Genomic DNA, 21556 nt, shown 5'->3' on the forward strand with positions numbered 1-21556 from the left:
CCCCCCCCCTCCCTTCCCTCACACGCACCCCGCGGAGGGAGCTCGCGGTGTTCCCGCACCGTTCCCTGAGATAAGGGGGCCCGCAGCCCCGGCCCTGGGCTCACAAAACAACCCCCCCGAGTAAAAACAGCCGCGATGGGGGCCTGGTGTTCCTCCCCCTAGCTTTGGGCTTGAGGACACCCCCCACACACACACCGCTCAGCGAGACGCTCGGGAGCCCAGCGCGGTGTCTGTGTGAAACTTGCCTTCCTCCCGGGCCGCGGGCGAAAAACCAGCGGAGACACAAAGCACAAAGCTTCCCCGCGAGCTCACGCGTTCCCCTACACATATATACGCTCTGGAAGCCAACGGAGCCCTTTAAACCTGGTTTCCTCTTGGAAACCACCAGAACCCCTTACACCTTACAGTCCACGAAACACTTTTTGCCCCGCTCTGGCACGCAGGCCGCTGGGTTTCCTTTTTCTCTCTCTTATTTTTGTCCCAGAGGAATGAGCAAGCCGTGCCATCAGCAGCGGCATCGTTGTAATCCCCGTTCCTCAGCCTGGACAGACCCCTTGTAAACAATCGGCTCCTTCTCCCAGCCCGCTTCCCACCGCCGCTCCGCACTGACTGGAAGATTAATGAGGCTTTTTTAGCAACACCTGTCATTTTAAGCTGTCGACACAACCAATTAATTCTATTAATTACCCCTACAAGGAAACTAACCAGAGGCTTTCTGATTCGATTTGGCCGCCGCGTTTCGCCTCCCGTGAAACGAAGCGGGGGGGGGGGGGGGGGGGGGCTGGTCCTTTGGGCGCCTTTACCTCGGCTTGGGCTTTCCCTAAAGGACGGGGATTTATTTATTTGGGGAGAGAAAAGAAGGAAATAAATTTGTTTTCGGTCCTTTGGAAACATTCGCCGCCGCCATGGAGAAGGAGAGCCCGGCGGGGCCGGCCCGGGACAGATCTCAGCGCTCCCCAGCTGGAAGTGGCGAAAAGCTGGGGGGGAGGCAGGGCGAAAAGAGGGGTTCAACCCCAGCCTTCCCCCTCTGCACGAGTTTGCCAGGGCAGTGAATGAGCACCCAGCTCCGGGAGCCTCACCCCGACCCAGCCTCCGTGGGTGTCCCCCCCAGCTCCCAAAGCGGGCGGTGGGACGCAGGGAGCGGGGATCTGGGGTTCCGCAGGCACCTCTCCGCCGGGCGAAGCCCCCCGAGCAGTGCCTCCTCTGCTCTCCTTTGTGTTATCTCTCGTGCTGCCCAGGCCTCGCGGAGTTCTGTCATAAAGGCGATGTCCCACATTAAAACAATATGAATTCGCGGATGGATCCTGAATATGAATGAGGTATGTGGTCGTACGGCTGCTTTTAAGCTGTACTTCTCCGAATATGGCTTTAATTAAATGTCTTCCGGCTCTAAAAGATTACATGTTGTGCAAAATATATCCTAGCATGAAATTTACTTCCACGATACGAAATTAGGTTACTTATAAATGTCTTCATTTAAAAAGGAAAATCGCTTCTCCTCGTTCTGGTTTCTGTTTTGTTGAGCAGAGAGCTCCAACGAGGAGAGAGGGCTGGGATAATATATTTATAGAGGCACGTGTAATAAAACCTGCCAGAAGCGGAGTGGGTGAGGGCTGCTCGCTCAAATGCAGACAATTCACAAAACAGGCAAGTTAATCCAGATCTGATTTGTTTCAGATCCAGCTGTCAGAAGCCCGGGATACCTCCCGCGTCTCAGGCTGCGGGTACCGCCCGTGCTGCCCCCTTCTCCCCCCGCATGTGTGCGGGGCGCCTGGGGCCGGGGGCCGGGGCAAGCAGGTGGAGAGCGGCGACCATCCCCACCCGCAAAAAAAATAAAATAATAATAATAATAATAAAATATCGGTTCTTGGCAGAGCGGAGGTGGAGGGCAGCACCGTGGTGAGCCTGGGATGAGTAAAGCGGGCACAGCGGTTTGGCGGTGCCGGGGACATGGCGCTGGGTGCCAGGAGCTCTGCCCCTCCGGCCGGTGGGTGCAGGCGGAATTCAGGGCGCTGGAGGCGATGCTCTGCTCGCCTGCTTCTCTTTGCGCCCTCAGATATGGGATCTCGCCTAGATGAGTTTCTACAGGCAGATCAGATAATGGATCCCTCCGGATTACCTCTCTAAATTAACTTTTAGATTTGTTTTTATAGTCTGTTGAGACCCTGACAAAAGAGGCTATAGCTCGATGGAGATAGGAGATAAACATTTAAGGCAATCTCATTACACGGGAACGAGCGAAGAACTCTCCTTGCAATCTACTCTAGATAACGAGGCTGCCTGAAGGAACAAGTAAAGCCGAGATATTTACTTCTTTTCCTATTAAATAAACCTCAATAACTGCATTGACTTTGCGCAGTGTTTACTACATTTCTATTCAATGCTTGGGTAAATGCATCCCTAAAGGTAGAGTAAATAATTGCACTGATCTCAACAAGGGAAATGTGTAGGCATCTGAAGTGTACTAAAAATAAACGGAGGCGAAACAGCCTGGAGAGAGGAAGGACATCGCGCTCGTTCGCTGCGCTTAAAGCCTCTGCTTTCACTCGCAGGCACCGGGGGCTGCCGAGCGCGGCCGGGTGACACCGGGAGCCGGCAGGCAGCTGCGGCCCGGCATGGCACGGCTCGGCCCGGCATGGCACTGCTCAGCCCGGCATGGCACGGCACGGCCCGGCACGGCTCGGCATGGCACGGCGTTTGGCTGGGGAGAGAAGGCGGCCGCGACCGCAGGAGAAATTGCAGCCTCTGTCCTGACTTAAAAGAGCCTCGAGTTTCCATCCGCCTCTGAGCCCTTCCAAGATGGGCACTTGAGAGCGGTGTTTTTTTTTTTTTTTTCCCTTTTTTTTTTAATTATTTTTTTAATTGGATGGCGTCTTCTTCTTCTGCCAGAAGCAAGGGGTTTTATTATTGTTGTTGTTTTATTCTTTTATTTGAAAAGAAAACAAAACAACAAAAGTCGCCTCTAAAACCAACATCTCTATTGCAGCAGCACCCGAGCGGCCGGGGAAGCACGCCAGATAAAAGCCCGGCGGGCAGAGCTCTGCAAACCTGCGGCTGCCTTGGGGGGAGGCTTCCCCCGACCCCAGAAGGGGACGGTCCCCCGGCGGGCCCCGGATGGCACAGGCAGGGCAGCAGCCCCCCGCGGAGGGGCGCGGAGCTCAAACCCAGCTTCTCGGGCTGCTCCCGGGGACCCTGAGTGAAGAGAACAGCTCTGGCCGTGTGCGCAGGATGGGGGGGACCCCTCCCTCTCCCCAAGTTTTGGCTCAGGGATGCGGTTTGGGTGCGCACCTGGCCAGGTGCGGGAGGAGGCGGCTGGCCAAGCCCCCTGCCCCGGCTGCGCGCCTCTCCGCCGGGCTCCCGTCCCCAGCCAAGCAGTCCGAAGCCTAATTCCGTGTCACAGCAGATATCTGCCCCCACAACACACACACCGCCCCGTCCCGTCGGGGCGAGCAACCAGCGACAACAACCAAACAAAACATTACCCAAACAAAAAGCCCCGAGCCCCGGCTCTCTGCAGAGCCACACATTGAATGAATCTGCCTGTAAGGTTTTAATTACAGCGAAGCCTTCGCTACAAATCTGTACAAGAGACAGTGGCTGGTTCCCTCTGGATCTTTCCCCTTCTGACTCCCATTATTTTGACCCACGCTACAACACAGAGAGCGGCGTGTGTGATCCAGCTGCGGGGCCGGGCTGGGGTTTACCCCCCCCCCCCGCCCCCGCCTCCCTGCCACTTCCTTCACACTCGCGGTACGGAAAGCCATCGACGCCTGCCTGTCTGTGATAGTGCTAGCGGCTGGGAAGCCGGAGGAGCCTCCGCTCCGCTCCCGCGCTGGCAGCGCTCAGATTCCCCAGTCTCTCCTTAAAATAGCTCGCCCGCGGCTTGAGGAGGTGACCTCGTGCGGGAGCCTCTGCTCGCCGCTCGGCTGCTGTCGAGGCGGTGTGAGTGTGGCATGCAGGGGGGAAGGCCATGTGTTTTGGGGTAAACAGGCTTGGGAGAGCGGGAAAGGGAGAAAAAAATAATGATAATGCCATCGGCGGATGCGGGGCGAGGCGTTTGGGTTTGGTCCCTCCGGGCTGCAAAAGACGCGGGGCAGCGCCCCGTGCAGTTCTGCGGGGGGGCAGCTCCAAAAACCGGCTCGGCAGAGAAATGCCTCCGGGAGGGATGCTCCCTGGCTTTCTGCCCCTCCAGGGATTTCCCCAGCACCACCACTTTGATGGGGACCCCAACTCCGAATGCCTCTCAGTCCCTTTGTTCATTCGGTTCTGCTGCTAAAAAATCAGGGGGGGCAGGCACCCCCCTTCCCCCGCAGCCCACCTTCAGCATTTCCCTGTCCCTTTTAAAATCGAAGAGCAAGGTCCGCCTCAGGCATGTGCGTGGGGTTCCCGCGGAAAAAAAAAAAAATAGAAAAAAATAGAAAAAAAAATGAAAAAAAAAAGAGAGAGAAAGAAAGAAAAGAAACCACCCGAGCTAGCATCATTCCTGAAATCAGCTTCTCCCGGACTTTCTCGGCCACGCTGGTTGGGGTGGGACAACAAATGCTCTCCCTGGCTCTGATGTGAGCGGCGGGGGGGGAGGACGGGGGGGACACACGCCGAGAGCATCCCTCAGCCCCCCCCACACACACACACTCCCTCCGCGGCCGGGGACACCCCAAGGAGCGCACGCTGGGGGAGCCTCGGCTGCTGAACGCCACCAGCCCCCCCCTGCAAACAAACGAGCGGAGCAAGCAGAAAGAGGGGATCCTCCTGCAGAGCCCCCCCGCACAAACACCAGAGCAGGACTTCGGGAGAAGGAGGGGATGAGAAATGAAAGGGGAATGTTTGTTTTCCCCTGTTGTTATTGTTGAACGCATGAATGAATGAATGAATGAATGAATGGAACAGAAGGTGCTCCGAGGCATATAGGAAGCCTCTGGCCGCTTATATTAACTTCCTATTATACCCTAAAAATAGAACCCCGTTTCCTGTTGTTCGTCAGCTCCTTCTGACTGTTGTGTCTGTTGTGTGACATCTCTCGGCTCACGAACGCGACTCTAAAGCACGCACACGCTCGGGGCTTTTGCGAGCCTTACCCACAGCCATCATCAGGGCGGCGCGGTTTGCCCCGTGACACGGGGCACGGGCGGCACGAAGTCACCGCGGCCCGGGGCACGGTGCCACGCACGGTTCTCCGCCCGTGACCGCGGAGCAGAGAGGGGCTGGGGGTGCGGAGGCCTGCGTGCCCTCCGGCTCGCTTTGGGCACCTCGGGGCGGGGGAGAAGAGGGGACGGGGTGCGCCCCCCTCTCCCCTTTTCACGAGTCACCCCCCTGCTCCGGTGCCTTCCAACCCCGCTGACTGAGGTCTGATTTCTCCAATCTGTGGCCGTCACGGGGGCGGGCAAGTGGCCCGGCAAGAACCCTCCACACCCCCTAACCCCTGGGCCTGGGGCCTGCCAGCCGTCGGAGAAGAAATCCCCCGACACCTGCTGCTCCCCCCAGCAAGGCTCGGGCTTTCCGTGGGGCCCTCATCGCCCCCCACACCTCTCCCCGGTTCCCCGAGCCCCTTGTCCTCCGCCCCGAGGTGCAGTAAGAGAGGGGTGCAGGGCAGCGGAGCCGTGCCGAACCGTGCCGAGCCGCGCTCCCCACAAGCGCGGTCCCTTCATGCCAGAGGCCACGAGGAAAGCGGGGGGTAAAGGGATGGGGGGGGGGTGTAGAAAAAGCAAAGACAACAATAAATATTGACAAGCAGCGTGACTCCTTGCAGCCGAGTCATTAACAGCGACCAATCAACGGCAGCTCCATACCGGGAGATTTGCCTAATTAAATTGGGGGAAATTAGCGGGTTGAGGCTGGATGGAGTCAACTGCCCTGCCGAAAGACGAGGATGTCTGAACGCGCCGGGGGACGAGCGCTCCCCGAGAGCATCCCTCCTCCGGTGCCCACCGGGGGGGTCTAGGGGGGGCTCCCGGGGGACCCCCGCGGCCCCGGTGCGCGCCCCGCAGCGCAGCGAGCGCCCCCGGCACCCGAGCCAGGACCGGGTACGGATGCGATGCGTTCGCTGCCCCCGGCAGGAGCAGCCCCGGCAGGCTGTGCCTGCCTCCTCCTCCTCCTCTCCTTTTTGTTTCCCGTCTCGGCCGCCTTTCTCCCTCCCTAGGTACCGCTGCAAAGCGGGCTCCGGTCGTGCCCAACTTTTCCCGATGCCTGGGGTAGCATCCATTATGCGGCGGGAGTTCTTTGGGAAGAAGAAGGCGACGTGTTGCCAACACTCCCTAGCCCATTTTGTGACACCTTTTGTTATGCTTGCTCTTGCCGGTGGAGAAAATGCTAGTGTGTGTGTGTGCACCTGCGGAAAAAAAAAAAAAACACTCCAAACCTCTTTCGGGATGTTAACAGCGAGCTGGAGGGTATAAAGCAATAAAACTGCCAAATGTACCTGTTCCCATTGAGCGCGCTACCTGCACCTATGAATAAAGAGTCCCAGTAGGAATTCTCTCCCTTCTCTTCGCCTTTCTCTATATTTTTATTCACTGTAGCTTTGTAAACGCCTGGATCGGGTTACCCTTTCGCGTGTTAAAGTGGAACTCTTGTTAAAAGCCGGAGAACAAGGCAAGACACTTACAACTGCATTCAGAGTTACTGAACCGACTCCAGAGGCTCAAGAAGTGAAACGGCGATGAGAGGGTGGGCGAGAGGGCACGGCGCGCCCGGCAGCCCTTCACAAAACACCCCGCGGATCCCACTAAAAGAAGCGAGCCGAGCTGAGCCCGGCTCCTGCCCCGCACCGCCCAAGGTCGCTTCGCGTCCCCGTCCTCCCCCGGGGACAGCGCGGGGCACCCCCGGGGGGCTGGCACCCACCCGCCCTGCTGGGCTGCGGGGGAGCCAGAAGAAGGAAAGGAAACTGAGAGAAAAATATTAACAATTAGAAAAAAGCTAATAATAATAATAATAATAAAACCACACTTGAAATATTTCCCAAAGCGATGCGTTTAAAAAAATATTAATAAATAAAAGAAAAAACAGCGAAATCTAGAAACCAGTCCTCTGGGATTGCCGCTGTGAGAGGCAGTGTCAGGACCTGCGAGTGGTCTGGGGATGGCTCGGGGCTCACAGGGGGTTTGCGAGCGGCGGCTGCTGGTGCCGGTGCCGTTTTTCCGAGCCCGAAGCCTCCAGCCCCATCTCCCCATCCGCAGAAACTTGCGGGTTTCTCGAGGCTTGGCGGGTTCCGCCGTGCCCTTCCTACCTCAGTCCTCTGCGGTGGGGTCTGCCTCTGGAGTTCATGCTTAGCTGGACGCCGGGAGATTTAAGCGAGGGAAAGGGAAAAAGGAGAGGGAGAGGGAGAGGGGGAGAGAGAGAGAGGGGAGAGAGAGGAGAGAGAGAGATCCTCCGCGGTGCTGGATCAAACTTAATGTCTTTCCCCAGTCCATCTTTGAAAGAGAAGTGGTAATACCACCTGGATGCTCGGATATAAATCCCCTTGCAAATAATAAATGGATTAATAATAACAAGGTATGAAGTTCTTTTTATAGAAAAAAGGAGAGAATTGAAACTAAATGCGGCAGTTAGACAACCATTTTGATAAGAGGATAATTGAGGCGACACTGGTGTATAATTAGAGGATAATTTATGCTATATCCACTTTTATTCCACCTCCCAAAATAAACCCAGTCCATAATCATTACAGGCAAATTGTTCTGAATTTTATAGCAGCAATTTGAACAAAGTACTGCAGTTAATCATGGGAGATTTTTGTGTATTCCTGATTAGAAGTCTAATTGCCTCCTTCCAGAAAGTAAAAATAACTGTAAAACGACTCTATTTTTATCATTAACAATGTTGACAATAAAATAAAATCAACCGGAATTGTAATCTAAAGACAAATTTAGGGCGAAGGCGCTTTTCCTTGGGTCGTTTATATCCTAATCAAGCTTTGCCAAAACCACTAACCGCACGTAGCCATTTGCATATATTTGAAAGCGATTACGGGAGCCGCTGCTTTCAGGCGGAAAAAATGCGCCGCTTCGCCGGAGCGGGCCCGGCCGCCGGCGGCGCGCAGCGAGAAAATACCGCGCAGGGGGGGAGAAAAATGGGGGGCGCGGATTTGGGGTGTCGGGGGGGAAGGAGGGGGGCGAGCGTGGGCGCGCAACCCCTCGGCCCTCCCCCCCACACCTTTGCGCGCAACAGCGCGGGGCGCGCAAAGAGCGCGCAAAAGAGGGGGGTGGCGCGCCCGGGGAGGATGCGCGGCGCGCCCCCGCGCGCAGCGGCGCGCGCCGGCGCGCCGTGTCGGTGACGTCAGGGGGCCGAGTGACCAATGGGGAGGCGCTGCCCTCCGGAGCCGAACCATTCGACTTGTGGCGTCCCTGCCCTGCGCGCCCAGGCGCGCCGGAGCCCAACTTTGGCAGAAGCCACCTTAAAAACCTCCGCCCGGGACTCCGCCAGCCCCCAAAAACACCCGTCGGGGGGAATGAGGAGCGGGGAGGAAAGGCGCCGGGAGTAGCCCTCCCTCCCCCCCCCCTCCCCGCTCGGCACACACCGCCCTCCCTCCCCTCTCCTCCCCTCCCTCTCTCCCTCCCTCCCTCGGTTAACAAGGCCCCTCGCACCACGGCGCCTTAAAAAAATAAATCCCCGCCGCCTCCAGCCGTGCCGCGGTGGTGGCCGGGCAGGGCGGCCGCGGGCGGGGGGCGAGCCGGAGAGCGCCGCTCTCTGCCTCCCCGGCGTCGATGATGACCATGACCACGATGGCTGACGGGCTGGACGCGCAAGACTCCTCCAAGTCCGCCTTCATGGAGTTCGGGCAGCAGCAGCCGCCGCCGCAGCCGCCGCCGCCGCCCCACTCCCAGCAGAGCTCGCCGGCCATGGCCGGCGCCCACTACCCGCTGCACTGCCTGCACTCCGCCGCCGGCTCGCACCCGCACCACCAGCACCACCACCACAGCTCGCCCTACTCCGGCACCGCCGGCTCCTACAACCACCGCTCGCTGGCCGCCTACCCCTACGTGAGCCACTCGCAGCACAGCCCTTACCTCCAGTCCTACCACAACAGCAGCGCGGCCAGCCAGACGCGGGCGGACGATGCAGGTGAGCGGGGGGGGGACCGGCTCTCCCGGAGAATCCCCCCCTGGCGGATCCCCCCCCTACCCCCCCGACCCCCGGGGCGCTCGCAGCGGGACGCGCGGAGCCCCCCGGGGTGTCCCCCTGCCCCGTGCCCCCCGACGGCCGAGGTGCCCCCAGTGCGGGGCGGCGGCATCCACCCGCTCGCTCCCCGTCGGGCTCTGGGCTCCGCTCGCCGAGGCTCGGCTGCGGCCGGCTGGAGGCAAAATTCCTGCTAACACCTGAGGAGTGAAAGTTTCCGGGCGAGTGGGTCGCATTCCGCTTTGCTTTGGGGCCGCCTGATTTATGGTGTTGTTTTTTTTATATTCTTTTTTTCTTTTTTTTTTTTTTTTCTTTAAAATAATCCGGGAGCCGATCATTTGTATGTATTCACCCGAAGGGGCAAGGCAGGGGGGCGAGGGGGGGGGGGGAAGCATTGTTGGCAGTCTCGGGCTGCTGCTTCCCCGACCACCAAACTGGCGACGCGAAGTCGATGAGCCGGGGGAAACCTGGATGGCCGGGGAAGCAGCAAATCCCCTCGCCAAGCCGGCGCGGCGCTCCGTTTGTTATTTATTATCATTATTACTATTCTTCTGATTATTCCTCTTATTTTTTCCCCTGGGAAGGGCAGCGTGCCCACCCTGCGAGGGGACCCCCGCGAGGGGCCGTGCTGATCCCGCAGCAGCCGCAGCGATGCTGGCGAAGCAGCTCCGAGGCAGGCTGCGGGGCTCCTGGGAGCCGTCCCGACCGAAAAAAAAATCTACCAAAAAACCCACGATTTAATAGCTAAAGGAGGGTCGTGTGGCTTTCCCGGCCGAGATTTCAACTGTGCTGTTTTGCTTGCAGATCAGCAAAAAACAACGGTGATCGAAAACGGTGAAATCAGATTCAATGGCAAAGGGAAAAAGATTCGGAAGCCTCGAACCATTTACTCTAGTCTACAACTTCAGGCTTTAAATCATCGCTTTCAGCAGACTCAGTACCTGGCACTTCCAGAGAGAGCTGAACTGGCAGCTTCATTAGGACTTACCCAGACACAGGTAATTACTGGGAATCCCAAATCACTGAAATCCGGCTCGAGCAATAAAGGCCAAGCACGGTGCGCTGGTCCCTAGGCGTTTTGGCCTCTGTACAGGAACGGTAGCAAAGGTAACGCACACGGCCCCGTATCTATCGCGATAGGACTTATTTAATGCACGACAGAGAAAACGGTCTTCTGCTGAAGTAACTGAACGTGCCCTTCCTTCCCTCAGCCGCCTGCTGAGCAAACGCTCCCCTTTTGATGTCACAAATAAAATTCTTAAATTGCCTATATTTTTCGGATGAGACTAATTCCAGCACCGACGTGCAATTGCCCAGCTGTGGAAAGGAGAACAAAACAAAGGCGAGGAAGCCTTGGGCCTGATGTAGAGCTAAAAGAAAAGGAAAGCTGCATCGTAGCAACCTAGAGGTAGAGAGAAAGCAGGAACACGTTAGGAAATACCTGTAAAATCAATAGTTAATTCATCCTGGATGACTAACGCAAATGCAGTGGTTACCCTTGGGCAAAATGTACAGAAGGTGATAATAGATCTGAAGATCAAAGCAGCCATGTACGAAATTATAGCAGGTTAAGCCATAGTTAAGTGTGGTTGGAGTAGCTGTGCCATTCTGCTAATTTAAGCCTGAAAGACACATGAGGCATTACAGACTTCCCGAGCTGGGGTTTGTGGAGAAGCGCACGGATAGATGGGATCAATTCGGGCAAAATGTAATCATGTGAATTTATGAGCTTAACAAATAACTTCACTGTTCTATCATTGTCATTGATAACAGCCGCTTCCAGCCAGCGATTTTTAAATGCTCGGCAAACATTAATCACGGAAATAGACCTGATGGTCATACAAATTGGATTTTGGTGTATTTAGCATGCACGCTCTCCCTCTCTCCCCCTCTCTCTCACGTAGATTTAAGGGCCCGATCCTGAAAATGCAGACAGACAAGCACCCCTGCCTATCTCCTACCCTTACATCTGCAAAGTTTGCAAGGTCGAAAGACAACACATTCGGGAGTTGTCTTTGTTTGTTTGATTTCGGGACATGTATTTATATCTGTACATGTGGCTCACATCTATATCATCCGTAGCATAATAATTCGGATCTGCCACAGCGGGCCCGATCCTGGCACGCCTGTGTGAGGGCTGACTCCTTCCTCGGCACTTTTGCTGGGTTAGGAGCAGGATGGGACCCAGAGCAGCCCTGATAGCCGATCGCTCTCTGAGAGAAGAGAATTTTCATTCCCTTAAAACTTACTTTTAAAATAAAGCTGCAGTCCCGGCTCTGTTGTGCCTCCTCCCCTGTCACCTAAGCGAGGACCGCTTGGCCGTGCATGCTTTCAGATGCGCGGTTTCCGCATACAGATGCCCTTTGTCTCTTGGCTCCCCTCTCCTGGCACAAACCCGTATGAGTGCCCGTGTTTGACAACAGCGTGCCCAAACGAGCAAGTGACCCCCCAGACCCTGAACGGGGCACCCACGGGAAGGCATTAACACACGCGGGCACATGTAAAGCAGGAGGGCACAGAGCACGGCCCCTACTCCAGCCTGATCAATCTGGCCTGCCCAGGCAAAATCACGCTCCGGCTTAAAACCTGCGTCCACCTCGCTTTCCAGCTCCGCTCTTCCTCTGCTGTTCTCTCCGGTCACATCCAGAGCCCAAGAGCAGCAGTAGCTCACCCTCCTCTCCCACTGCCCACCCCCAGCCTGACACCCGGATGGCGTGGACTCTCCAGACCCTCTCTCGGAGCAAAACCACAGCCCCCGGGATCTTCCCTGCCGGGCCCTGGGTGCTCACGGCAGCCTAATATTTGCTGCGTTTTGCTTACAGGTGAAGATCTGGTTTCAGAACAAACGCTCCAAATTTAAGAAGCTGCTGAAGCAGGGCAGCAACCCCCACGAGAGCGACCCTCTGCCCGGCTCCGCTGCCCTGTCCCCTCGCTCGCCAGCCCTGCCTCCAGTCTGGGACGTTTCAGCTTCTGCCAAGGGAGTCAATATGCCTCCCAACAGCTACATGCCTGGCTATTCTCACTGGTATTCTTCTCCACATCAAGACACAATGCAGAGACCACAAATGATGTGAATTGTCCAAGAGAAATAATCTCCCAAGAACGCCTCGTCTCGACATGGCAAAAAGTTCCCCTGCTTTGCCAAGCCGTGCCAGCTAGCAGGCTCTGTGTGAACTTGTAGATGCGGCAAAGAGACAGAGTGGCTTTTTTTTTTTTTTTTTTTTTTTTTTTAAAGTAACCTCAGCGATTGATCTCGACCAGAAAGACACAATTTTCATCCTGGCGCACAGAAGACACTTCTCTTTAGGATATTTTCATTTGGACTCCAAGGCACCAGCCTCTTTCTCTGTGGAGTATACGTCAAAACAAACTTTTTACTGACTTTGCCCACAAGAAGAACCTGAATCTACAGCGGCAGCCGTTTTTACTTGTTTAATGAGCTAAAGACATTACACGATGAAAGAGAGACTAGTCAAAGCTCCTTCATTTTTATTCACCAAATGCGGACTGGGGAAAAAGATGAAAAGAGAGAAGAAGAAGGGATTAAAAAAAAAAAAAAAAAAAAAAGCGAAGAGGGGAAAAGAAGGAGAACTGCTTGACGATGAAAATAACGCTGTGAGCCCCGAACATTGCCACGCAGCGAAACCTGCATGCTTTCCCGCAGCGGAGCGGGCTGCGGCTCGGAGGCGAGCACCGGCTCCGCCGCCCAGAGCCCTTCGCACACGCGTGGGGCCACAGGGCCACGGGGGACACGGGAAGGGGGTGACACGGCCCCCCTATGTCCCCAGTCCCCCGGCCCCGGGCAGCGGCAGGACAGACGGAGCCAGGGGCGGCTTAGTGCCGGCGTCCCCCCCCCGCTCGTGAAGCCAGAGGGACCTTTCTCCCGAGCAACCTTTTTCTGTATATATTGTTGAATTTTAGTTGTACATATACTTTGTATGGTTTTGTCTTCTTTCATATATAGAGAGTAAAAGCCACAAAACGCCCGCCCGCCTCGCGTGTCTCTGCCGCGGCCCCCCGCTCCACCCCGGCCCCGCGCAGCGCGGCAGCGCCCCGACCCCAATCCCAAACCAATCCCGATCCGAATCCCAGTCCCGACCCCAAAGCCGGTCCCGGTGCGGGCAGGGACCAGCACAGCCCGCAGAAGCCCCCGGCCGCTGCTGCGATCGCGCCGCTGCCTCCCGCTGCGCTTCCCCCCCGAGGACAGCTCGGAGCCCTGCCTTGCCTCGGAAGGTCGGAGAAGCAAAATTATTAGGAAAGAAGGCGCCCTCCTTTGTTTTTTTTTTTTGTTTTTTTTCTTTCTTTTTTTTTTTTTTTTTTTTTTTTTTTTTTTCGACAGCAGACAATGAAAGCCGAGGAATGCTTTGCAAAGCCTCGAAAGGTGCCCAGGCACACGCCACGCTGGCCAGCGAGCTCCAGCCCTCCTGGCTGGTGGCAAGCACGGCGACCACCGCAAATGCAAAGCCCTTTCCTCATCCGAGCTGGGTGCCCCATACTGCGAGAATTAATGGCTAGAGACCTGGGCATCCTGCAAATTATGAACCTTGAAACCACTGAGCCATTTATCAGAAGTCAATAGAGATCCTCAGAGTGCTCCGTATAATGACAGCTACACACAGTCGTGCAAAAGGACAGTCACTATAATTAGACACAAAGCAAAGACTACTTACCAATATACCAGTTTTTTGGGGGGTGTTTTTTTGTTTTTTTTTGAGCAACTTCCACGCTCAGTCAGTCTTCAGAGTGGTTTAAAACCGATCAGTCTTGTCATTTTCTACCATTCGTATTGTTACATTAGGAAAAATGTTTTCTTTTCTTTTTTTCCCCTTCCCACTGTGAAACTTTGGGTTCAGAGCTCCCCAGGATCAATTCTGAACAAAGCCTCCAGCTGCAGTGCCATCCAATTTGAAGCAGACATTGGGGACAATTTAAGGTTTTTATCCACAAGAAGGTTTTTTTCCATTCTCTTAAATGCAGCCATAATTAGAGTAATTTTTCATGTAGCCCGCTGATTACAGCGTTTTTACCGTCAAAGATAATTACCTGTAATTTTCTTCCACTTTTAATACTAAAAAGCCATCTTTATTTAGATTCAGGAACAGGAAAGGCGAAACAAAAGAGGAAAATTATTCTGTTATTCATACACAAATTGCAGAGACGTAGGGCCTAAAATTGAAAATTAACCAAAATTATAATGCTGAAAAGAATGGAAGAGGCTTCAGAAGTACAGCTGCTAGTGGGGCTCACTGAATTATTCAAATGACACTGGAGAGAAAGCTACCATACATTTAAACCAACAGCATCCTGCGCGGGGATGTGCGGGCGTGTGCGAGCGCCTTGCTCGCTCCGCATCAGCCCCGTTTACACGCGCACACGGGCGCTGCCTTCGCGCCGCTTCCCCGAGCTCCCGCAGAAGGGGGCTGAGGCTCGGCTGAGCCCCGCGGACCGGTAACGGGGCCGAGCCGGGCCGGGCCGAGCCGAGCCTGTTTGAACCCCCCCCCCGCCCCGGCTCTGCTTTAACCCTTTCGGCGCCGAGCAGAGGCTGGGGGAGGCCGAGGGGGGCTGTCGCGGGGCAGCCCCCGGGTGCGTGGCGCTCACCCCACGCGCGATTCGGAGGGCAGGCTCAAACGGTGCCCCGACAGCGAGCGAGCGAGCGAGCAGCTAATAAAGCAGCCCAATTAGCGTAACGCAGTGGGAGAAGGTGACACGGGCGCCGGCGGGATGGGGAGCGAATGACAGCGGAGGCAGAGCCATCTCCCCCACTCGCCCAGGGAGACTTTCATGAAACAGCGGCATCTATGGATGGATGGAGCGGCGGCAGCTCCCCGCGCCTACCTCCCAGCCGTGCCGAGCCGTGCCGAGCCGTGCCGGGGGCGCGGAGCTCCGCAGGGCTGGGCGAGGCCGCCTCCCCACCGCCGCTGCCCCCGCGGCACCGAGCCGTGCCGCTCGGCACGGCACGGCACGGCACGGCTCGGCACGGCACGGCACGGCACGGCTCGGCACGGCTCGGCACGGCTCGGCACGGCTCGGCGCACTGTCCCCGCCCCGCCGCAGGGCCAGCGCGTTTTTTCCGCCGGGCGCGGAGCCTTCGCGCAATACCTGCGGGAGCCCGGCCCGGCCCGGGGCCGCCCCCGCCGCCCCCCCGGAGCCCCCCGCCGCCGTCCGAGGGGAGCAGAGCCGCGGAGCCGCCCGGCCCCGGCGGGGGAAAGGAGAGGAGAGGCAGCGACGAAAGAGAAAAGCCGGAGCGTGCCTCGAAGGGAGGCGAGAAGCAGCCGCAAAGCAGCCCCAACCCGAGCCGAACCCCCAAACTTACCCCCTGCGCCAATCGGTTAGGCAAGGATCGGGGTCTAGGAACCTATACCGACCAGAAGCGGTGTAGGATATTTTTCTGAGTCTCAGGGCAGAAGCTCTTTCTCTATATTCTTGGTTGAGTGAGCACATCCAGGTGTGAAATTGTTTGCACACCCCAGCACCTCTTATATTGCCAGCAAAATTAGCTGTTATTACTGTCACTGTTTAGTGATGGTTAGCTTGATAAAAAAAAACTGCTGTAATCAAGACCTGGCGCATCTTTGCAAATTACAGATAATTGTAAACGTCCAGATTATGATAATAGCATCCTAATCCAGCCTGCAATATAATTATTACAGAGTGTTACATCTGAAACTGTCCAGTAGGGCTAATTCAGCCATTATTTAGACCCTATTTTTGCACTGCAAATGGGTTGCTGAGTTGAAAATGTACGATTGTAATTTCACGGGGCACTCAATGAGTAATGGTATAGGGAGAGAAAAATACAAAAGTGAAATGCGAACAGTAGCGATCAAATCAAACTCCGAAGGACAAAAGGCTGTTTGATTCATAGGGAACGAGAAGAGCGGGAATTAAGAAAAGAGCAAATCAGTGGTCTGCGGCGTTACGTGCCCAAACCTCGAGGAGTGCGAGGCTGCTGGCAGCCAGGGGCTGATGCTCCGGGCTCCTGCCGGGACCATCCTGCCTGGCAGCGCGGATCTCCCTGGCCGAAGGCTCCCCGAAGGCTCCCCCAGCCCCAAACGCCGGCTCTCTCCTGCCCTGGGCCCCCTCCCAGGCTCCCCAAGCCTGGGAACGGGCCCCGGGGGAGCCCTAGGGCTGCTGCCGGGCGCGGGGGGCCGGTGCCAGGCACCCTCCGCGGAGAGTTGCGGAGCCTCTGCGCGCCCGCTGGCCCAGTCGTCAGGGGTCCTTAAGGAAATTAGCGCAGCCCCGGCTTAATTGGAATTAATTAGCCAAAAGAGCCTGGCTAACAGGACTACCTGCGGCTAGCGAGGTTAACTCCTTGGGCTGGTTCCCCTCCTGATTAGCTTTTCTTAACCCCGGACGTGGAGCGCGCAAACCCGCTCCGCGGGTGCATGCGAGGGGCTGCTGCCCGAGGAGGGGGCGCAGGGGGGGGTACAGACCCCGGCCCCCTCTCCCCTCCTCGGGCTGCAACAGCCCCCGACAATCGACAAAAACGGTGCCGTTAAAGGGAAAGGGAAGCTCGGAGGGGAGTGCGGGGAGAAAGCCCTATGAAGGCGCGGTACGGTGCGCATGGAGGGGAGCGCAAAGGGCTCCCGGGGCGCAGGGAGGGCAGGGCACGGAGTCAGGGCAGGATCCGGCCTGGCCCGGCCAGGCTCGCTGCTGCTGCTGCTGCAGAGCCCGGGCTGAGGTTTGGGCAACCTCTCCGGGACTGCCGGCGGGAGGAGAGCGAGGAGCCACCGCCAGGCTCCTCCTTGCCAAGTGCTGAATCAGGCAGCTACTGGCCGGGGCCGGCTACCCGGGCCCTCACCTGGAGGGAAATGGGGAGGCCGAGGGGGCTCGGGAGTTTTTCCTGTGGCCTTAAAGGTCGAGTGCGTGGGGGATGTACACGCAGCCACCCGTGGCGTGGGCGTCGGGGTTTATCGGGTCGGTGTTTCAGGCAGATAAACCATCGCTCAGCCTCCTAACTCGCGTGTAAATAGACGCACCACAGAACAAAGAGCAGAAACATTTAATTGATGGAAGACAGATTCTCCCTAAAGAGAAAAAAAGAGAGAGAGAGAAAGGGAGGCTTAATGCAAACTCCGCAGTTCCTATTTTCACGGCTCTTGTCTGACCTATAAAACAGGTTATTACATTACTGCAGGCGACCGCTGAAACGCCCGAAAGCAAGAAGAGGGGTTTCTCCCCACCCCCCCCAGCCCGACTTTCCCCGAGCAATAGATCCCCTTTCCGTAATCCACAGCCGAACCACCTAAAAGTCTGTCAGTCGCAAAATTGCGTGGTAGAAAATCCCTAATGGATGCCACATGGGCGATGCTGCGATGCTCCCGCCGGCCGCGCCGCGGAGCGCCCGGAGCCCCGCGCAGGCACCGCGCACCGCGGGGGGAGCCGGAGGGGAGGGAGAGGGCGAAAGAAAAGCCCTAAAAAGCGAGGAAGGCTGCTCGACGCCGTGACAGGTTGGAGGGGGTGGGTTTTTATCCCCGGGGATGGAGGGGGAGGGAAAGGGAACGGCTTCCCGAGGAGGCAGCACTCCCTCCTCCGTGCCGGGGGATGCGGAGATGCCCGGGCAGGGTGCGGTGGGGCTCCCCCGGGGTTTATTCCCCGCTGTCCTCGGCTGGGTCAGCTCTGGGTGCTTGTGCTGGGGGGGTCTGCCGCGGGTGGGAGAGCTCCAGGAGTGCGGGCAGCGTCAGGAAGCCTCGGGCCGGGGCAGCCGGGGCTGCCGTGTGTCTGTGTGTGTGCATGTGTGTCTGTGTGTGTGCATGTGTGTCTGTGTGTGTGTGTGTCAGGCCCTGCGGCTCAGCCCTGGAGCCGCTCGGCACCCACAGGAATGTGGCTCCTCTCGGCTCCCCGAGCTGCCCCGGCTCCACATGGAAGTAGCCGCCAGGAAAAGAGAAGGGAGGGGAAGAGAGAGAGGGGGGGAAAAAAAAAAAAAAAAAAAAAAAAAAAAAAAGAAAAAGCCCCGAGCCAGCAATCCGCTGAGCCCAAACCCAGCGTCAGACAAAGGACAGTTCATCCCATCCCCTTCCCGGGGAGGCCCAGACAAGCCAGGCTCCCCTCCGGCCGCTGCCGGAGCCCCGGGGTGCGCCTGGCCGGGGGCAGGCGCCGGGGGGAGCGGGGCGGGGGGGCCCGGAGCATCCCCAGGGGCTGCCGGCCGGACACTTCGCGTGTGCTAGCCGGGTCTGGCTGCCCTCCCCCGGGACGCCGTGCCAGGCTCCTGCCCCTCCAAATGGGAAGAAATTAATGGTGGAGAGAGGGAACCGAGCCGAGGCTGGAGGGGGGCAAGGGGAGCAGTGCCGGAGCCGGGGCTCCCCGGAGGGGCAAATCCAGCTCTGCCCGCATCCCGCTGCCCCGCAGCCCTTCCGGCACTCCCTGCCCCTGCAGGTTACAAGAGCCCGGCTGCTCTTCAAAGGAAAGGGGGGGGTGGACCGACCTGGGAAAGAGACTTCCACCTCCTGTGTCCGAGCCTTTCCGCGAAGGGAAGGAATCGCAGGTAGGGGGAGGAAGCTCTTACTGCGGGTTATAAAAAAATAATAATAAATAAATTAATGCTTGGCTAGAGCGGAATGAAGAGAAGAACAGATTTTTTTTTTTTTTTTTTTTTTTCCAAGAGGTGGAAATTATAGCAGCAGACAAAGCCGAGCGTTTCGGCAGCTCCACGGCCGCGGAAACTCCCCGCAACCTGGCGGGGGAGACGAGCGGGAGCCGGTGCCCGGAGCCGCCGTGGGGCTGCGGAAGAGGCCCGGCTCCCCCCGGCTCCCCCCGGCTCCCTCCGGCAGGGCTGCCCGCTCCCCTGCGCCGTGCCCGGCGGCACCCCCGCACCCTCGCCGGCTTTCAGGGCGAAGCTTTTAGCGAGCAGCCCGCTCTATTGTATTGCAAGGCGTTTAGCAACCCCCAGACCTGTTACAAAACAGCACCCTCGAGCTGCTTTCCTTGGGGGGGAGCGCACCGCACGCAGCACGGCGGCGGGAGCAAGCCCCCCGCAGGTAGGCGCACCGGTGGGGGACACACATTTTCGGGTCCCTTCCCAGCTCTTCGGGCTCTGTCCCCGCCGAGCCCTGGTGGCCGGGGGCAGCTCCGAGCCCGGGCATCCTCCGCCGGGCGTTTGTGCTTGCGGAGCCGGCCAAGTCCCTCCTTCAGACGGACCCGCTGCGAGCGCCCCAGCCCGGCTTTTAAGGGGAACGGGGGGAGCGGAGCCCTCGTTTTCTCCTTTTCTCGTATTCAGCGGCTCCCTCGGACGGAGAGGTAATTTGTGTAATTAGCTGGGCTGTGGAGTGCGCGGCTCTCGACGCTAATTGCTCTCGGGGCGGCTGGAGGCGAGAGCCCCGCTTCCAGCTTTGCTTCGGCAGCACCCGCGACCCCATAAAAAACCCCACGGGCTGCGGGGAGCCGTGCCGCAACCCCTCGGTGGCGGGGCCGCATCCTGCCCAGCCCCCGCGCCCTGCTCAGCACCCGCCGGTCTCGTCCCTCTCCGCAAAAACCCGGCCTTCTTTTTCCTTTTTTTTTTTTTTTTTTTTTTTTTTTTTCCCTTTCTCACCGGCAGAAGAAAGGGGGAATTTGGAAACGCTCCTCGTGGTCGAAATAATTTTATTTTATTCAGAATATACAGTTTAATTCCTCTATCTACAATTATTTACAGGGTTAAAATAACATTGAAAAAAAGTCTCTGGAAAAGTTGAGGTCATAGATTTCAAGGCACCATTGATAGTGTCCACAGCTGAGCCAAAAAATGTCCGTATCGTATAAAAAAGGGTTTCCTTTGAAATGCAATAAGTTACATGCACAAGCTTTACACATTTTAATCTTTTTTTGTTTGTTTGTTTCGTTTCCCTTTAAAAATTCCCCATATGCATTCCTTTCGTTATTATTCCTTAACAGTAAAACACAGGAGTCCAAGGAGCAAATAATAATAATAATAATAATTAATAATAAAGGGTCAGGCTCTAATAAATTGTCCCAGAGGCCAGCGCTAATGGGTGCTGTAGGGAGCCGTGGGGCTGGAGGTGGGAGTTGATGGAGTTGGCACCGGGGTACCAGGAAGAGGAGCTCTCCAGGTAGCTGGATGCGGGGGACGGGTTGGAGTTTGGAGGGTGAGCGTGTGCGTGGGCATGGTGGCTGAGGGAGCGGGACGAGCCCTGAGGTTCCCAAACCGCAGGCGACTGGGGCGAGTTGCAGGCCATGGGGTCGCTGGAGCTGGGGCTGTGCTCCGGAGGCATCTCCCCGTTCTTCATGATCTTCTTGATCTTGGACCGCTTGTTCTGGAACCAGATTTTCACCTGGGAAGGGGGGACAGGAGGAGAGAAGAGGAGGAGGAAAGAAACACCGTTACTGCCAGCCCGGAGACGGAAGCACCGGGGGAGACCCCGCAGCCTCCCGGCCCCTCGACCCTGCCCTTCCCGGCTCCCCATCCCGCTGTGCCGAGCCGTGTCAGGCCGTGTCGGGCCGTGCCAAGCCGAGCCGTGCCGTGCCGAGCCGTACCTGCGTCTGCGTGAGTCCCAGCGAGGCGGCCAGCTCGGCCCGCTCGGGCAGGGCGAGGTACTGAGTCTTCTGGAACCTCCTCTGCAACGCCGCCAGCTGAAAGCTGGAATAAATAGTCCGGGGTTTGCGCACTTTCTTTGGTTTGCCGTTCACCATCCTCACCTCGGGCTCCGCCACCTCCTTCTCTGCACGGGCGCAAGGGCGGGAGGGAGACAGACAGACAGACGGACACACAGACAAGACAGACACGCAAACGTTAAGGCGCGGGGCCCGGACACGACGGCGGCGGTGTCCCGCCCGCGGGCCGAGCCGAGCCGGGCCGGGCAGCGGCGCCGGCCCGACGGGGCCCCCGCGGCTCCCCCCGGGCTCCTCCCGCCGGGGCTCCGCCGGGGGAGGGCCGCTCCCTGCCCTCCGGGACCGACCCCCCCGGGGCTCCTCCACCTCCTGCGGCCGCGCCGGGCGCCGGGGCTCCTCCGGGCCGGGCAGCCCCGGGCAGCGGCGGCGCCGAGCGGCCGGGGGAGCGAGGCCTCGCCCCCCACGCGTGGGGTTTGCGCGGATCCGGTCCCCGCAGCCCGACCCCCGGCGGTGATCGCTTCTCCCGCACGTCCCCAAGCCGCTCTGGTCCCCAGCCGAGCCTTCCCTCCATGCGCTCGGCTGGGGGCTCGCCGGATTTATTGATTTTTCCCCTTTTATTTATCCCCCCCACCCCCATCTTACAAAGCAGCAAAGCCCATCTTACAAAGAAGTAAATGGAAAACGCTAAAAACGCGGTAAAAACCTAAAAAACTCCTCCGGTTCTGCAGCCCTGCCGCCGCGGGGCTCCCCCCTCCCACTCTCCTCCCCCGCCCCTCCGAGCGCAGGGGGAAGGAAAACTTTCTTTGCCACCGCGAAGCCGAGGCGGAGGCGCACAACAAGGCTCGGCTCTTTTCCCCCTCTTCCTGCGGGGGGAAGGAGGAGGGAGGCAGCCGGGGGGGGG

At 57.8% G+C, this 21556-nt stretch overlaps 3 protein-coding genes and 1 long non-coding RNA gene across 4 annotated transcripts in view; 2 read left to right on the forward strand and 2 right to left on the reverse strand.

Moving 5' to 3' along the window:
- Nucleotides 1-8041, reverse strand: part of LOC118162405 — a 33437-nt gene extending 25396 nt beyond the window's left edge. The window contains exon 1 of the long non-coding RNA XR_004748437.1: nt 7223-8041. This is a non-coding gene — a long non-coding RNA (uncharacterized LOC118162405). The remainder of the gene's footprint in view (nt 1-7222) is intronic.
- Nucleotides 8042-8198: 157 nt separating this feature from the next.
- On the forward strand, nt 8199-13043 carry DLX6 (distal-less homeobox 6). The gene is made up of 3 exons (XM_035318529.1): nt 8199-9057; nt 9916-10109; nt 11934-13043. Exons 1-3 carry the CDS (start codon nt 8700-8702, stop codon nt 12183-12185), a joined length of 804 nt encoding a protein of 267 aa, XP_035174420.1. The 5' UTR covers nt 8199-8699; the 3' UTR covers nt 12186-13043.
- Nucleotides 13044-16694: 3651 nt separating this feature from the next.
- Nucleotides 16695-18496, forward strand: LOC118162402. Its single transcript, XM_035318527.1, has 2 exons — nt 16695-17843; nt 17874-18496. The coding sequence occupies exons 1-2, from the start codon at nt 17405-17407 to the stop codon at nt 18344-18346; spliced, it is 912 nt and encodes a 303-aa protein (XP_035174418.1). The 5' UTR covers nt 16695-17404; the 3' UTR covers nt 18347-18496.
- A 1176-nt stretch (nt 18497-19672) lies between these two features.
- The window catches only part of DLX5 (distal-less homeobox 5), a 3010-nt gene continuing 1126 nt past the window's right edge, over nt 19673-21556 (reverse strand). The window contains exons 2-3 of the mRNA XM_035318528.1: nt 20581-20765; nt 19673-20378 (exon numbers count right to left, since the gene is read on the reverse strand). Coding sequence (XP_035174419.1) covers nt 20046-20378; nt 20581-20765 — 518 coding nt within the window. The 3' untranslated portion in view covers nt 19673-20045. The remainder of the gene's footprint in view (nt 20379-20580; nt 20766-21556) is intronic.

Source organism: Oxyura jamaicensis, chromosome 2, assembly GCF_011077185.1.
Source record: "Oxyura jamaicensis isolate SHBP4307 breed ruddy duck chromosome 2, BPBGC_Ojam_1.0, whole genome shotgun sequence".
In the NCBI taxonomy this organism is placed as follows: Eukaryota; Metazoa; Chordata; class Aves; order Anseriformes; family Anatidae; genus Oxyura; species Oxyura jamaicensis.